This window comes from Notothenia rossii, assembly GCF_949606895.1.
Source record: "Notothenia rossii genome assembly, chromosome: 7".
Classification (NCBI taxonomy): Eukaryota; Metazoa; Chordata; class Actinopteri; order Perciformes; family Nototheniidae; genus Notothenia; species Notothenia rossii.
Genome location: NC_136905.1, coordinates 26549685 through 26568294, shown reverse-complemented (window position 1 = coordinate 26568294; position 18610 = coordinate 26549685). Strand labels below are relative to the sequence as shown.

The window sequence follows — 18610 nt, the reverse complement described above, 5'->3', positions numbered from 1 at the left end:
GGTTTGTTTTTCAAAATAAAACCCTTTACGAAAAGATAAGATAATCAACTGAAAAGAAAAACACTATATTTAAAACAATCTTATTTATTACAGAATTTATTTTGGAAACGGCACAAAGTGAAAACACATAAAGTTGGCAATAGATTATTTAAACATTTATCTATGTACATTCAATTATTAGTGCATTAAGACATTATCGGTCAATTACATCATGTACAATTTAAGTAAACAAGTCATCAGTTGTTTTTATAGTAGACATAAGTGTAAATAACAAAAATAATTAAGACTAAGTATGGCTTACTGGAACACTTAATCGAACAAAGCGATTGTTAATGTTATTAGTAACACACTTCTGTTTTTAACTAATATGTCAAGTCCAAATGTCAACAGTTTATGGCAAAAAAAGCAGAATGGGATGATTAAAATGCTTCATCCGGATATTCACAGTATTGTTCTGAACTCATCAAAAATGAAACTTGGCACATGGGCTTCTGCGACCTAAAGGACACAGGAAAAAAAAGAAGAGAAATATACATTTAATGTATTTTAACACATTTGACAATACCACTAGCAGCATTACTAGGGTCAAGGTTGTCCTACCTTGCGTGACAGTTTTGTATACTTCACGTAGTCTTCAAGGAACATCAGCGCTCCCACCACATCAGAAGGCATGTCAGGGATCTTCTGACTATTATAGGGGCAAATGGACACTCAAATGTGAGTAAGACTGTTAAACACCTGAACTAAGAACATCCATAACATTCACCTGTTTGTACCTTAAAAATGATGCATCACTTGTATATAGACTCTTATGGCACTACTTCTATTCTATTTTATTGTATTTACTTGCACTATTTTATCTGTTTTATTGTGTTGCACTGTTGGAGATCTTCATCGACATTACTACACTGTAGCTATGTACGAATGACAATAAAAGCCTTGAATCTTGAATAAAGCCATTAGAGGATACATTTCAAAACAGTATTCAGAACAAGCTAACTAAAACATAATTTAACCTTGAACTGCACAAAAAGGAGTGTTAAAATGTTCCAAAGTACTCAAGTCTGGGTCTTCTTGTTACCTTGTGCACTGCTCCATGATAGAGCGGATGAACTGACCAATGAGAGCCAAGAACTGCTGTGTGTATCTGGAGTGAAACTGCTTGAGCAGGGTGAGCATGCCGAGCACAAGAGGAACCCAGTCCACTGGATCTGCAGCTTTCCTGCAGGTCATTCCTGGAAAAACACAAGACATGAGACATATGGCCATTAACATGTGGAAGCAGCACCAACTCTGGCATACTGACAGAATAATCCCCCATATCATTTTTCACTATTAGTCAAAACATATGGTGTGCACTCAATCCTTAAACTTACCGGTAGTGACTGCCTACATTTCCTAGAATAATGATGTGTGCATACCCATTTAATAACTACATTTAAACTATAAAATAATAATAATGGTTGTAACACAACACTGGTTGTATGAGTTGCACTCACATGTATACAACTTAATAATCATCAACCACAGTACATTAAAAGCTGTAAATGCTTTTTAAAGTAACTGTAAAACAATTTGCCTTGGTTTTTGTTGTACTGCAGTTTAGGCAGCTGAGCGATAACAAACAGGAAGTTGATGATGGGAAAGTACGGTAAGCGCTTTGTGGTGATGTAGATCTGAAAGAAACACAAACAGAAGAAAGACTGTCAGTGTCCTGAAATTCATAACCACAGAAAAGAGACAGAACATGGCGTGGGGGAGAAATGTGTGTTTTTAAAAAATTCATTAATATTTGTCAAATTGATTATTTATCACATGGTGTGAAAAGAAACAGCAATAATCTGCAGACCTTGTTGAGTGGGTTGTGAATGCCGGCGGCCTCTAGGTGAGCAGCGATGTCGTACAGCAGAGTGTTGTCCTCTTTAGGGTAGGGCAGGGATGGATCCTGGTAGTGAGCTTCAATATCTGCCAGCAGAGACCTGGCAATGGAAAAATAAAGTTTGAATTATGGTAGATTAATAAAGGAGTAAGATTCTTAAATAACTCATCATTGATCAACTAGTACTTAAATGGTATTAATAAACATTTACATACATTTATTGTGAGTTTAAATGCCTAAATATGACCATTACTGTGAAGCAATAACCCTCTTGATGGTCTGGAAACAAAGCAATACTTTCCCTTCACCACTAATGATAATAATGATATAATAACACAATAACTGAGACATTAGAGAGGTGGTGCTTTAGGATTTGACTGACTTGTTGAGGTTTTCCAGGGCAGCAGCCAGGTGTTTGGAGTCAAACTTGCAGGAGAAGTTCAGCTCATTAGCAATCTGCTGCCGGAGAATCTGCATCTGACCAACCTACAACAAACACATTTATTTCACTTTATTTTAACAACATCATAGCTTCATTGGCAGTTGAAGTGGCATGACAATACATGATGGAGGGGGTGATAGAAATGCATTTAACAGCAAATTGAGCTTAGGTTTAATCATCAAAGAAGGCACATTTTGTGATCATTAATTATCAATAATTATTTTAAATTATAACATTATAACATTTCTTGAACCAGTACCTTCATGATGGCCTCCAGGTATGCACCCCAGATCTTTTGGGTTTTGGCCACAGCGCTAGCGTACACTTTGCTGGCATTACCTGTTGCACAAAACAACAAAACACACAAATTGATATTCTTCTCAAGGATTAGGAAATCATGGCAGTTAGTAGGATTTCCTGAATGAATACCTACCCACAATACCCTGGACTGGGTTGACAGCATACAGGATGGCTTTAAAGACATCTACCACAGCTTTGTCCTTCAGGATGGTCCTCTGAATCATCGTCAGGAAGTTCTGATGTGGAAACAGTGCAAATATATTCAGTTATGCATCCATTTGTGCATTAGAGTCGCACAGCCCGAGACGGTAGGCTAATTACCTGAAGTTCCTTGACAATCATGAAGCAGAGCAGTCGGTCTAGTCCATTGAGGCCGAATGTACCCAGAGTGTTCTGGATCTCAGAGAACAGCCGGTTGTTGGTGACCTCGTGGTGGCTCCTCAGGTCGTACCAGGTGTTCATCTGGTCAATGTAGCACGTTACCCTGTAGGAAAGTGTATTAGGTGCAATATTCAGCATCTACATAAATAACCAAAGACGTGTCATTGTGATGTTTGAGGAGGCATACTTGGGATCAGTGATGCGGAGGATCTCTCTGCAGAGACGACCGATGAAGGTGGCAGACTCGTCCACAGAGGGAAACTTTGGGATGGGGATGTGGGTGGACTGGTGCACACTCTGCCAGTCCTGGATCTGATTGGAGGAAAGTAAAGGACCAATCACCCTGACAGATAGACAGAAAACAACCCAAGCATTTCTCATTTCTCACAAAGGGGTGACGCGATGTCGGTGCATTAGTCAGGGACATGATCAGAAACCTTAAAAGGCTACTACTGTGATGAGTCTCACCTTGGCTCTGAGGAAGCTGTTGCATTCCTGTTCCACATTGTAGTTGATGATGCGGGACACTTCTTCCTGCCAGATTTTAAGGCCGTAAATGCTGACGTAGTCCTGGATGTATTCAAATGACCTGTAGAACCCATCCATGGTGGCCGCCATGTCCTTCAACTTGGGCATCAGCTCACTAGACTGGGAGATTAAAAGTCTCTTCATTTAACTGTTATCCTTGATTCTCACAGGCAAAAGGACATTGCCAATACATTACAATTATCTGCAAAACTTGTATTTGCAAATTGTTTTGTCCTGGGGAATCTCCTCCAGTTTTATTACTACTTTTTATTCTTGTATTGTTTATGTGAAACTTCCAAGATATGACAACACCTTGATCATGCACTTTAAATCACAAAAACATAGATATAATCATCGAACAACACATTGCAAATAGTATGTCTTACCTTAGCCTTGGGGTTAAAGATCAATCCTTTGTGCAGAGCATACCCTACCCTCTTCACCAACTCCTTCCTGATGCCATCCTCCAGAAGCTGCTTAGGGTCCACCTTAAGCACAACAGTATGTTTGTAAAGTCAAATCACAGTAATGTAATCTTAGACTGCACTGTGGTCCTACCAAAGGTTCAAGAAGTACATACAACTTTATCACATCATCTACCTTTATGATCCCAACTAGAGTTGTCTTCATCATCAGGATCCCCTCAGTGAAAATGGAGATGTCATGGGTGAGTTTAGCCACCTTTAATCACATGAAGACAAAATATGATTAGCCACTCAAATTACGGATTAAATTAAATTAAATCAATACAATGTAAAAGTAATAGGATAAGCTATTTATATAAGCTGTTATATTGTCCCTTTACCTGCATATTTAGAAACGTGCCTGCAGTTGAGTTTAAGGTCCTTACACACCACGCCGATTTTCGGCGTCGATAGATTTCGGGCCGTCGATGAGCGTCGTGTCTTGTGTGTACTGCACCGTCGTGTCTTTTCGGCCGTGCCGACACCTTCTGCCGCCGATTCGACATGTTGAATCGGGAGGCTGTCAGCTAAAGGCTGTCGGCCAAAGAAATCACTCTGATTGGCTGTTTAGCAAGCGAATCAGTGCATGAGAAGCGAAACGGAAGTGAGGGACCCAAACAAACTATAAAGAAGGCAAATCTGAGATTTCATTGAACTCCAGCTCTCGACACAGGTTTGGGAAAGCTCCATGAGCTTCTCGCTGTGGAGTGAAAATGGAACGCACACGCTATTTGTTGTTTGTTTATATCACGCACTCTCTCTCTCTCGGTTATCAAGCAGTCTGTCTTCCGGTTTTTGCCTCTTTTGAATGACGAATACACACTACCGCCACCTGCTGGAAGGAGAGTTATTGCCACTCACGCATGCGTAGTTCGTACGTGCAACTTGGCCGTTGGCTGAAGTCTTTGCGGTGTGTTCCAGTGCGACACATTGCCAAAACGCAGGCGACGTGAGGCGACGTGAGGCGACGTGAGGCGACGTGAGGCGACGTGAGGCGACGTTCCGTCGGGACGTGTTCTTTGGTGTCAGTTTGGTGTGTAAGGATCTTTAAAGTCACTTGGCACATTTAAATTCTAAATATCAGCCTTTCTTATCCAATTTATAATTTATGCATTTTCAAGTAAGTGTCAGAGCCTTATTTTCTAATCAGATCAAATAAATTGGCAGCTAGAATGATTGCCTCAGACTCATATACAGTAGATGAGTAGACTTTGAGGCAGGATCGGGCCTTTTTTTCTATCTGTAATCTAAGGATATTGAACATGTTTTTTACTTCATAGCGAGCCCCGAGCTGGGAGTAGTCCTTCAGCTTGTCCTTATCGAGCCGCGTGGGCACCTCCATGATGTCGTGGATCTGAAGCTTGATGATCTTGGCCAGAGACGTGAACATGCTTTCTGGGATGATCTGCAGCACCTGGAAACAAGGACAAAAAACCACAAACTGAGTAAGCACTAACATTGATCTTACTTTATGCCAGGGCTATTCAATTACACATTCAGTTGGGCCAGATTTTATAACTACAAAATTCAGCTGGGCCAGACATTCAGCGGCCTGTAAAAATCGGGTAGTGACACATTTTAAACCAACACATATTACTGCGATGAAAAACATGCAATTTTTATTCATTGTTCATCTAACAAAGGTAGGTCAAAAAGTGCATAAAAACACAACAAATTAGCCTTAATTTAACAGAATCTGAAAAAAAAGTGCACAGTTGTAGCATTACATTATAGTTACATTTGTTTGCTTGAGAAGTCAAATATTCAGGTTATTTTTTTTGAACCAGGCACATCACAAAGTGCATTTACTGAATACAATAATAGCAGTCTTAATAAATGTCCTCACATACAAAGAAAACAGCTAAAGAGCTCCAATGCAACGGAAAGAGGTAGTACTGTAGCAATACTATTTTTTCACTTTTCAAGTAATAACAAAAAAATCATACGTTTTGGTCACATTTGACCCAGACACATTACAAAGTGCATTTAAATGAATACAGAAAGAACTGTCAAACCCTTCAGTGCACAAACCCATAACAAGGGATATGGGTAACTAACATATGAATGAATACTACACTACACGTCTACTATAGTAAACTAGGTGCTTACTATCACCTCATTTGTGATTTGTCATCGCTGACTTTCTCAATGGGAGAAGGGAAATGTTTTGTTTTGAACAAGAGCATTGATGATGATTTTTGGCTCATAGGATGTCAATCCTAAAACATTGGTGAAGAGTGCTGTCAGTCAGGGAGCAGCGAGTGCTACTTTTGATTGAGTTCATGTGTGAAAAGCTTGATTCACATGTGTATGTTGATCCAAACATACTGAGCACACAGATCGCTACTTTCTGAACGTTAGGGAACTGCTGCTTTTTGACATCACTCCAAAACTTTGCTGGCCCGTTAGTGCGCTGCATGTCAATAAGTTCCAGTGTATATTTCCCCTTGTCGATGCAGGGGACCACTTCCTTTGCTCTGGTTGATACGTCCCCCTCTATTGCAACAGTGAAGGGGTCTCTGGCAAAGCCCATCACCTCTATGGGCAGAGCAAGTCCATCCAATCGACCGGCAAAGTTCTCTTTCAACCTCGCATTGAAATCTGTCATCACATCCGTGATTTGTGCCGGAGATGTGATGTGTTTGGGGAGCGTCGGAAAATGCAGCATCCGACCCGTGCTCACGTCGGTCGCGAAAAGGTCCAGCTTGACTTGGATCTGCTCCACAAGATCAATGACCGTTTTGTCTCTGTTTACGCTTCAGAGTTGAGAGAGACATGTTTTAGAGTTTCTATCATACGACCACCGTTACTAGCACCACTAGATGCACTTTCAAAAAACGTGCTGCGTTGTGGTTTGGTGGTTTCCATGCAACGCAGAGTGTTGCATTCATGGTCTGTACTAGTGTAGGAATTTGGCTACGGGAGGCTGGGCCACTCGGGAGTTGGTTCTGGGCCGCATCTGGCCCGCGGGCCGCCAGTTGAATAGGCCTGCTTTATGCCTTTGAGTTTTTTTGGGTTAAGACAGAAGAGTATAGATTAGCCTTCAAAAGCAGATGGTGCTAGATGAAAAATCTTGTGTACAGCTAGTAGGAGCAAATCTTCTGGCATAACATGGCATGTGGCTGATGAAACCAGAAGGTAATAAGGTACACAGCCACTAGTTTTTGGGGTAAATTTGCCAAACAGATGGTTGTAGAGAAATTAATCGTGACTGCAGGTGTTGCTTCAGCTTCTGGAAAATGATTCAGAGCATGCAGAGCTCATTTGTCAAAGTGGTGAACCATGTTCATTTGAGAGTGCCAAACAAAATGTTAAAGACTGTGAAAGAAAAATGTTTGTTTGTGAAAGCGTGACTTCATGAGTTCACATTGTCTGACCTTTCTGACGTAAGCCACCAGCTCTCCAGAGTAGAACTGTGAGACACTCAGCAGGTCGGCGCTGTTGGCCTGGTTGATCCTCAGCAGAGGAAGGTCCAATGCAGACGCCAGCTGGCCACACAAACAAAAACAACTCTTTAAACACCACGGGTCGCAATTCTCTAGGGCAAAGTTAGGGGACAAATGTATTCATTGTTATTAATATTCCCGGTCCTTACCTTCAGAAATGTAGCTCTCAGTTTGGTGACCATGGACGGGCTGACTCTGATGCTCTCCTGCATTATTGATGTGAAGCTGCAGAATAAAACATAAGACAGAGAAAAATGAATTATGCTGTACAGACAAAAAAAGAAAAGGAACTCAAAACAACCACAGCACAGTGGTCGTCTTTATGGCTAAACAGAAAGGTAAGCAGACTGTCTTAACATCTTTTGGCAATGAGAAAGACACCAAATAATGTATATTACAGTGATAAAACTAAATATAACAGAAAATAAGTGTCTAACATAGCTTTAGCAACTCAAGGATTCCTTCTCTTTTTATTCATGTTTGCCCGGCCATTTTCTTCATAACCAGTCTTTTTGATCAGCCTTTTTTATGTTTCAAGTACCTGTCAATGATCTGCCATGCGTAGGACAGATCTCCAACTATCTGCATCGTAATGAGGACCTCTTCTTTGATGTTGATGGTGCGGATCATTTGGTGCAAAAACTTCCTGGTGTCAGACAGGAACTGACACACCTGAAGGTTAGACTCCAGCTGGTGGAACTCCTGGACCTGAACACCAAACCAAAAACAGCACACTCAAATATCTGCATCCACTCGTTTTATTTTCTTAATGTTTGAAAGACATTATCCTTTATTGGCTTTCGTTCAATTTCGGAGGATCATTTGGTGCTGGCTCAGAAGACTGTACCCATTGACTCGCTTATTGTGTAAAGAGTCTGCGGCAGAGCAGACAGGAGAAAATGAGGGCGTTAAAATCCACTGAGCCCACAAGACATTTCTATTATGTATTCTGATGTGCCTCTATTTATATATACATTTCATAGCAGTTCAATTTGTCATTTTGTTCTGCTATCATTGTTATTGCATTCACCCATTAGCTATATTCACAAGGCAGAGGCAATCAAAGGAACTCAGTGAGCTGTGAAATAGTACACAATTATTCAAATAGGGGTATCAGTTTAATGTAAAAATGTAAAGCCAGGATAAAAACAATGTCCTTATCTTTCTCTCACCTCAACGAGAGCCTGTATGAGCTGAACTGTCTTCCTCCCAGCAGCTGTGGAGTCCTCATAGTTCAAAGACTCGATCTGCTTTGAGATTTCTCTGAACCAGGCCTGTAAATTCTCTGCGAGGAGTGAAAAATGGGTTTGGTACAATCGGAGAAAGAATGTTATTGAAGTATTTTTCATAAGTGTTGGTTAAGAAAAATGGGTCTCTCTGCTAGAGCTAGAGTCGCAGCTACAGAAATAAGTATGACTGATGTTATTTAATCCGCCTCTCTGTGCTTGTCCTTGATGCATTTTTTTCTCCACTATGTTTCCCTGTCTCAACATTTTTCTCTGAGTTCCAACTTAAACTCATTATGTGAAATAATCCATGACATTGTAAGCGTGAAGCGCTGCACGGCTGAGGTTCCTTTAGTCAGCCACAGGTCTTAGCCGTGTGTGTAATCCTTTCATCCTTACAAACAGTGTAACTCACCGTTTTTCTCCACCCTGGTAAGAGGTTTGACGCCAGAGAAGACTTCGGCCAGCTCCGTCATTCTCTCCGATCCCTCCTTCTTAAAGCTCTCCCATTTCATCTGCTTCTCCAACAGCATCTGCTTGAACATCTGGAAGAGGGACAGCACAGACACAGTGGCATGGTGGAGGGATTAGTCGGATGAGATGCGTAATGAGAACATTAGGTTTGTGTTCTCTCCTAATGATGGACTGGCTAGCCATATGCTGTGTATGCTAATAGGAGACGGAGCGGACGCACCTAACGAGAAACACAGTTGGCTGGATCACGTTGAATTATTCAGTCATATCACACTGTCATGAGAGGAGCTCAGAGCGTTGGACAGCAGATTAACAAGCCCAGATTCCCTGCTCCTTTGTTTAACATCTATAATAGTACTCAATCTGATCTTAATTCCTTGTATTTCCATGTTTTCATTCATACTATCTAGTGTTGAAGAGACATACCTCTTTGAGTGTGAACTCATACTGAGCAGTGTCTAGCAGCAGCTGGAACAGGATCCTTGGGTTGTACTTGGAGTCGTTGAGTACTTGTTCTTTGATCTGACGCATTCGCTTGTTGTTCAAATCATAGGCTGGAATAAAACAACGTATTTCAATTAACTGTCAATAAAAAACATTGTATATTCGCATATTTTAGAGGTAGAATAACTCATTTGGAAGTCTGGAGCGAATGCGATACAAATATTACAGCTCATAAAAGTGAAATTCAGGCTGCATAAATAAGAAGAAGTATACATTTCTCACCATTCCTTGAACTTTAAAGTTATTCTGAGTTTAATTAAAACATCACAACAGACTTATGTAATTTTCTGCATGCTACATTGTGGTCCTAAGTGAAAAATCTGCCTAATATTCCCACCTGACTCAGCGGAGTGCAGCATCAGCCAGCGGATGGCGACGTTGCAGTCCCTCAGGCAGTTGAGTAGTTTGGGAATGTTGTCCAGGATGATCTCCTGCCTGAGGAAACCCTCCTTCAGCAGCTGCTGCACCTGAGGCTTCAAGCTCTCCATGCTAGCTGCATACCGAGTGGACTAAACACAAAGTGATGGGTGAGTGTTGGGTACGAGATATGGTTAAAAGTATGGACAATATGTAACTAATTCACTTCTAAAAGTGGCCTTTAGGAAGCATGGTAATGTCTGCAGTTGACGCTCTAAACAGGGGAAATGTGGTTGGCTCCTCCCGATTTGGCTGCAGAGTTCTTCATGACTATGACACTGCGCATTTTTGTTAGTACCTGTACGTCACCATCGTTTACCAAAACTTTTCAAGACAAGTTTAAAAATGTCTTTCCAAAGTCACTGATTTTATGAATACCCTTGCGTTTCAATTGAAATGCTGCTCAGTCGTATTGACTTGCAAATTCTGTAGACCGCAGCTATCAGGACCTGCATACTCACTGAGGGACTGTAAATTGGGGATGCTGAAGTCTCTGTGACATTGAAGCTAACCAGTAAAATGTTAATACCTGCTCTTTAATGTTAGCAGTCTCTAGAGTGTAGTTGAGAGCAGTCTTGGCAGCTTTGTATGGTTCCCAGGCCTCCACCAGATTCACCGTGATCCCCATGTAGATACTGATAACCTGCAAGTAGACGACATTAACCATTCAGCACAACATTCACAATACAAAAAATTGTTGTTTACATTCAGCTCTATCTACTGGCATGATTATTGGTGCATATCGAGCTTGCAGGACTTCCAGTGAACAATCCTAGCGAACAACAAGTGTCTCACCCAGTTGTCAGGGAAGTATTTGTCCACTATCTCCCTCATCTTTGCATGCTGGGTTTGCAGTATAGAGGGGCTGAAGTACAGGCACACATAGAGCATGGCTGCCTGGTTAGCCAGTGCTGTGCTACGATGCTCTGGCAGGGGATACGCAGACACCTGGTGGACAGGAAGTGAAATGTGAACATTTGACATTTCTGTGAATCAAAATGTATGTTCGAGCAAATGTTTCTCACTTGGTTGTATATGTCGTCCGAGCGCAGCCGCCCGATGACCATGCTGATTAAAGTGGAGCTGATGGGAACTCTTTGGAAGTAGCTCTCGGGGTAGTTGCCAGGACGTTTGGCTCCAGGCTGACTGGAGAAGCCTGTGCTACGCAGCAGCTTACAGATGTCATCCAGGTTGGAGTCGCCTGAGGAACGAGCGGCACTGAAATAGAGACGATTTAAAATCTGAGGTAACTGAGGACAAAAGCTCCTTTTTTTCTGATGATCACTTGTAACACATCAATTGATTGTTAAATAATGTTGCTGTAATGGCTTAAAATGTTCAATTTAGTTCAGTCCAGCATGATTCTGTAAATGTTAGTGACGAGATGAGATATTTTCTCAAATGTCAATTCCACATTAACACATTGGTATTATATTCATATAAGAACTAATCTTTTCTTGTAAACTTATGAGCGTTGAAAGTAAGACAAATTAAGTGCATCGTAATCACATCACATTTCAAGCCTATTATAGACTCTTACATAAAGAGTTGATGCATCTGAGAGGCAGAAGGAGAGAGATAAAAAGAGATCAGGTACACCAGCTTTATTGTTCACTTTGTATAAAATGTCAAATGAATGCTCGTATGAGTCAGGTAAAATGACTCATCTTTGCTGTGAGCGAGCTCACTGGCGTTGACGAGTGGTTGAGTACATTGATGCAGTGAGTCAGCGAGCCAATGTTGTGTGTGTGTGTGTGTGTGTGTGTGTGTGTGTGTGTGTGTGTGTGTGTGTGTGTGTGTGTGTGTGTGTGTGTGTGTGTGTGTGTGTGTGTGTGTGTGTGTTGGTGTGAGTCGCAAGCGCACCTGTATCTATAGTAGGAAACAAGCATCCTCTCTCTGAGCTCCCCTTCTATCTTTTGGTCAATGACCAGCAGCATGACTCCATAAAGGTAGAGAGCCTCACACTGGAGGGAAAAGAAAACATACACAATCAACTCAGTAAACCTGTATCTAATGCGTAATGAATGTACATCAATCACACAATAAGTGACACAGAAAATTCATTCTGACTCTTCGCAAACAGATTTGTATTTTGTAACCTTGTTCCTGTAACATTACAAAATGAAAACTGATTTGCATGTGTGTTACTTACTAAAAGCTGTTTCCCATCCTCATTTAGAAGCACCGTCTCCAGGGTCTGCTGAATATAAACACCCTCATGTAGGTCATCCACATATCTGAAGAGAGGAGAACATAAAATAACAACACATGGTTATATAGTCAACACTTTTAGTGGTTTAAAACATAGAGGGTGGGAGTGCAAATCAAGGTTGGGACTTTGTTGTGTTTTTCAACAGGACTAAAACATGTTGTGTATTCTGAACTTTTACTGAACTGGATCTGAACTAAAAAACAAACAAACCCTAAAGGTCCTTTCTCACCTGTTAAGATCTACTATGTATTTGTGGACACTCTCAAAAGCCAGATAGAACCTGGACAGAATCTCAATGTTGTTCTCTCGAAACTCCTCATCCAGGTCTTGAAGCTCAGGTTTGGCTTCCAGCTTTCCCTCGTAATACTCCGGACCCTGCGCAAGAAGAAAACATTGAAACAAGTGCAATCAATACTTAAATAAAAGATACAGAAAGATCCTTCAAAGGGAGCACATTTGAAAGACTGGTTCAATAATAAAGCTTTGTTTTCTTCTTCATGAATTGTGCACTGAGCATGATCTTCCATGTTCTGAACTCTAGGGGAAACCTACAACCCCACAAAGTCAATATTGAAATCGATAATTTTAACAGAAACATTTTTTTACCTACCACAACATTTTTTATTGGGTTTAATATTTACTTCATCACAATAGGCTTGGATCAGGTGCCTAACATTCAAAGTCTAACAAGTATATATGCAATGAAGTTTAGCTGTTGTATGTAAAAGTTAGGCTAAAGCGTGAGACTATAACTAATTGTTTGAGGCCAACATGCCTTAGAAATCCAGCCCTGATCAAGTCCATACCTTAAAGTAGCAGAAGTCGCATATAATATCTCCATATTTCTGTTGGTCGCTCTTGTCTTTGAGCCTGAAAACAGCAGGGATGAAGTCAGAGAGACGCAGGAGCTCGGCAATGATGGCATTTCCTCTGGAAACTATCCTGAGGATGGCCTGGCCGCACAGGTTGTTCTCCGCTAGGAAGTCCAGCATCGTGGCAGGAGGAAGAGGAAGAGGGTGATGCACACAACAGCTACTACTTCAGCCTGTGTTTCAGCATGAACTGGCTGCTTAAAATACTCCAGCTGAAAAAAAAAGGAAAACACGATATTTGAAAACAACTGGTGGGTAATTTCAAGACTTTTGAATTAGTTTATTTCTTTCAACCAGACAGACGAGTTTCATCCACCATTCTGAGGTCTCCTTGAGCAACACAATGAATGGTTATGGTCCTGGTTCTCCTGACAGAGGCTAAGAGGCCATTCTCCCAAGGTAATAGCTTATAACATAAGTATTAACTTTATTTGGCATGTATAATACTATCAGAGTGCTTTGCATTGTAATGGCCTTTGATATACAGTTTGATAAGCATTGAGGACTTGACATGGCACACTATACTTATTCCTATTGTGTCTCTGTTTGTAACATTTTAACATCTCTAGGTTTTACAATTCCCAGGTCTCTTGAAGGCACTTGAATATAAATTCAAAATACTTGTTTAGCTTTTAATGGCCTTTTTGTTTGGTTGAAATATACTCATTTTGGTTGTAAAGAAATACACGTTATGTTCATGCTAACGTTAGCATGTAGCCTGCAAGCCACTTTACCATACTGCTGCAGACGACAACACAAGAAAAGATAATAACATATCCTGGTAAACTGAGTTTTTAAGTCTTGGTGAATTCATAAAAAGAACAAATCATAAGTCAAAGGGAAAAAGACTTGCCTCTGTGGATCTTCTCTCTCTTCCCTGTTTACTTCCTCATGACCGACCACATGACTCTGTCAGTGGGTGCGTTCGATTTGTTTCACGCTGCACGCCGGAGGAGAGCGGGCACAAGTAAGGCCCACTGACTTTAACAATTGGAATTACATTGACATATTTTTCATTAATCTTTTTAAAAGGATGCTATGGGTATAAAAGGAAGGATGGTGAGTAATTGTCGAACATTTACGAAACTCACAGTTAAGGGTAGATTCTGCACTCAGTTTGGTATTAGGCGCAATAGTTTGTAATTGTAAAACTACTTGCTAATCTACATTTATTTTTATCAGCCTGAATTATATAATACACTCCATTAAACAAAAGACACAAATCAGTCAGCTGAGTTAAGTGGGTTTATCTTCTCTTAAGTCCCAAACTTCAGCTTGGTGTACTTGTTTCACTAGATGGCGACAAAGATCCACTGAATCCTTTGTTTCTCTTTTTCTGCTTCTCCACAACACTGAGGTTCAGTGAGTGTAAATACAGATTTCTGGCTCCAATGGGATGCAGTGATTTGCAGTGGATCGAGTAGGGACAACAAGCCTGCACTGCAATTAAACCAAGCCACTGTGGAAAACTACATAAATACAAAATATACAGCTAAGAAATGTAACATCTTATACCCTTTAGTTGAACATAAATCCTACTAAAATATACTTGTAGGCCTCTGAAGGGGACATTCTGTCTTTTGCCTGGAGAAATAGTTAACCTTGATGGTAGGTAGTTACTGGGGTCTACCACACACTCTGTCACTGTGTTGACAAAAACTGACAGCCAAAATATGTTCAACATGGGGGAATAAGCACAAGCCCTCGTGTTTCCTTCAAATTCTGATTGAATTGGACTTTTATTGCCAATAAGTCTAACACGCTGGCAGGCACTTCCTTTAAGCAGTCTGAGCCAGAGGTTAATAACAGTCATATAGAGGGAGCTGTTTGTTTAACCTGTCTGTGGCCAGGTTTCATTTCAGTCCTGAATCAGTTGATGTATGTGCCTCTTCATTCCGTGTTGAAACTGTCTAGTGATACAACACTGCTGCAACGTTTTAATTGCATATCATCTTTGGTATGCAAATTATGCTTAGCTTCAGGGCATTTCTACAGATTATCTTCCCTTGAACTTTATTCATTAGCTGAGAGCTGTGATTGACAGAAAAATAGGAGACAGAGGGTATGACATATGGCAAGGTGAGCTGCGTTTAACGTCCCCAATAACGCGCTTCTTATCTCACCGAGCCACTGAAGCACCATTATTTCAATGCGTTTTTAGAGTGGGGACAGGGGAGGAAGACAGACAGGTGCAATTTGGATTCATAGCTGGCCTCCTCATTGACCTGGCTGTCCACAAACTACACGCGGTGTCCCTGCGGCCGCCAGATTTATTACCCGTTTACCATCACACCAAGGTCACATTCTCAGTGGCACCTGGGTCAGCTATATGAGCTTCCTGGGAAGCATCATGAAAGTTTTTCATTAATGAGGTCTCCTACTACACTGCTTCTTTATTAACCTTCTGGTGCCTTAAGGGTTTTCACTTATTGTTATCCTTATTGGTCTTTGAAGACTCTCGTTTGAGAATTGCTTTTATTCTAAAATACTATTGTTGCACATGTGCAAGCAAGCACCATACACAGTAGCACTGCAATGTTAACCTACTAAGTGATGCTCTAAACATTGAGTATTCGTTTAGACATCGACTCAAGAGTGCAAGTGACCCTCACGTCTCTACCCATTAAGAGCATTGACAGATCTCAGTTCTTACTCCCTTAGTAGCCTGGCGGCCATTCACTGTTGGGTCAGGTAATTATCATTAGTCAGTGAAACCCTTGAATTGGCTGACGAATGATGATTGCCTCTTACCTCCGGGCTTCTTTATGTGCTAACAAACCCCCCAATTTAAAGACTTCAGATAACGTTTTCAAGAAAGAGTGACTCAGAGTGTTATAAACAAAAAGTTCTCATCAGTATTCAGCTGCCATATTTGGTTATTAAAGTCCTGTGTGTGCATGTAGTCTAAAAATGGTGTGAATACACAAATACAAGGGCATCCATGTATGTGAGTGTCTGCCTAGGTGCATTAATAAACACACACACCTGCGTACACGCGTCCTCTCAGGCCCTGTGTGCCCTTTATTAGCAGCATGTTGACTCTATTCAGCTCGGCTAGTGATTAAGCCTTTTCATGGCGGGAACTTTCACACCGCTGTGAACTGTGTGAGGTGATTAAAGGCTGCTCAATTTGTAGTCCAGTCCCTCTGCTATTCTTCCTCATTGATCTTTTGCAGGCCCTTGAAGTGAGAGCCGCACACAGCAGGCTTCTCTCATCGGAATATCCGGATGCACACTCTACTCTACTCTTTCTGTCTCGCCGCTCTCTCGTCGGAAAGTATTTCACTGACATGTTTCAAATCTAATTACACCCCAAATTACCTGCCATGTATGGCTTGTATTTCATTATGTTCATGTGATTAACTTTGTTGTGTTTCTTTTGATATGTAATTAAGCTCATGTATCTTGAACAGGATGCAGTTTGCTCTTTGCATATCAATCAGGATTATATTTATTAATCTAATCTAAATAAGAACATTTTTTTTTTTAAATGTTGATTTTGTTTACTACTGAACTTGTAGTCTGTGAGGATACATTAAATGAAATAAAACCCAGGGAGAGAGGCTGAGGAAAATGTAATACATTTTGAAGACATTTGTTTCATAACAGCAAATGTCAACTTCATGGAAAAGTAACCAAAGTAATTTGGACCGATCCACTATACGTGATTGGAATCAATTCCATTGCTATTGGGATATAAAGTATTTGTCTAGAATAAAGAGATGGACCAACCAACAAATTAACAGCCCACTTTTAGCATAGTGGCCGGAAATCTCTTAATTCATCTGGAGTCTAAGATCTTGTTTTACTGCTACTTCTTCTTCCTCTGCTGCTCTTCTTGAAGTTCCTCCCTTTTGATTATCAACACTGATGGTTTGAGGATAAAGGGTGTTGTTCAGTATATTGTTCAGATTTGATAAAACCCTACATTTGTAATTATGCTGCATATGCAGCATATAACTTAGACTGACTTGACTTGTCACCATTGAATAATGTTCCCACTTTCAACCTAGCCCGAGAGTGCACAGCTATACACAACAACAACAACACTTTCTGACTGAAAGACAAGAAAAGGCCACATGAAGGGTTATTACATCAGCAGTGCTGATGCCAAAACACTTCCCACAAGATCCTCAAACCTAACACGTGGTTTCAGGACAAATAACAAAGACTGATTGTGGTAATGTTCTTATATCAGATTTGATCAAGAAGCAGATGTATTTTTATTGCAAGTCATTGCTGCTGTCACACCTATTAGCATACAAATGGTTTTTAGGCCTTTGGAGACCTCAACGTTATTGCAAGCGTAATTGAATCTGATCTCTGCTCTGTGATTGAGAGGTTCCAACACACACGCGTTGTAGCACTCAGTGGGTGGTGAGCAATTTGTGTGAATGCAATCGCGCACCTACACACTTACACACAAGGGGTTTTTCTCTGTTCTGCTCATTGTCTCATTCTCAAGTACAAAGCAAGAGGAAAAGAAGGAAAATAGGAAAGAGAATATAGAGAATATGATAATGTCCCCGATCAACACAACACATCAAACTCCCGTACGCTGTTTCTAACACAGTTTGGATTCAAATTAAAACATGAACTATGAAAATGTACTTGGTATTAAGTGGTATATCGCTTTTTTATCTAATCCTAAAAAACATATTACACTGCGGAATCAGACGGAAAACATTTAAATAGTCAACATTTTAACCAAGCTGCTGGATGCAAATAAAAAGGGAAATTAACAAAAGATATGAGGTACTGCTCACTGTTGCATTTGTATTCTGTTCATTACCAAGAATGATATAACAGGGTCATAATAAGGTGGCAGCTTTATAGTTCGGCCATTCAATTTTAAGTGGCACGTCCTCATGACTTTAGTACATCAAGTTAGAATTATCACTGGAAATAGACTGACTTTCCAAATCCACATGGGGTTGCTATTTGGTAGAATCACATCTTTCTCTGCAGATATGTCACGATGAGTCTCCAAACTCAGATCTCTGAGATGCTTTGGCTGTTGGTTCACCACTTACAGTACAGTCTGTAGGTAAAGATACATTCTTCAGCAGTTGTGGATCCCCTTCTTGTATGTCAAATATGCTATTTCTAATACTTGTTTGTGACCATGTATCGTCAGACAAATGGCGTTAACATTTAACTCAGACATATTTTTTGTTTAGTGCTAATAAGCAAATGTTTGCATGCTCATTTGCCCCACTCTCATGTTGTCAGTTAAATGTAAAGCCATAGCCAGAAGCTGGTTAGCTTCACACAACAGGTCGAAAGAAAGGAAGAAAACATGCATCCTGGTCTCAAACGTAACACAAATGAACACAACTTCTAGCTCTTTGAATCTGGGGGACTAAATCTGAGTGTTGTAAAAATAAATGAGGGTGGTTACGTGCAGGACTAAACTATTCACTTAAGGTAAGTTCACAGAAGTTCATTTCTTTTTTTTATACAAC

General features: G+C 40.6%; 1 protein-coding gene across 1 annotated transcript; it reads right to left on the bottom strand.

Moving 5' to 3' along the window:
- Window positions 1-68: 68 nt before the first annotated feature.
- Window positions 69-14085, bottom strand: washc5 (WASH complex subunit 5). The gene is made up of 29 exons (XM_079641076.1): window positions 13999-14085; window positions 13080-13357; window positions 12503-12648; window positions 12214-12298; window positions 11925-12025; window positions 11087-11279; window positions 10857-11009; window positions 10591-10704; window positions 9982-10153; window positions 9567-9694; window positions 9082-9211; window positions 8613-8725; window positions 7982-8148; window positions 7590-7665; window positions 7372-7482; window positions 5268-5408; window positions 4131-4211; window positions 3917-4018; window positions 3471-3650; window positions 3190-3314; window positions 2943-3105; window positions 2755-2857; window positions 2581-2660; window positions 2262-2365; window positions 1850-1979; window positions 1580-1676; window positions 1082-1235; window positions 601-688; window positions 69-498 (listed from the first exon to the last, which is right to left on the bottom strand). Exons 2-29 carry the CDS (start codon window positions 13263-13265, stop codon window positions 442-444), a joined length of 3480 nt encoding a protein of 1159 aa, XP_079497202.1. The 5' UTR covers window positions 13266-13357; window positions 13999-14085; the 3' UTR covers window positions 69-441.
- Window positions 14086-18610: the final 4525 nt, after the last annotated feature.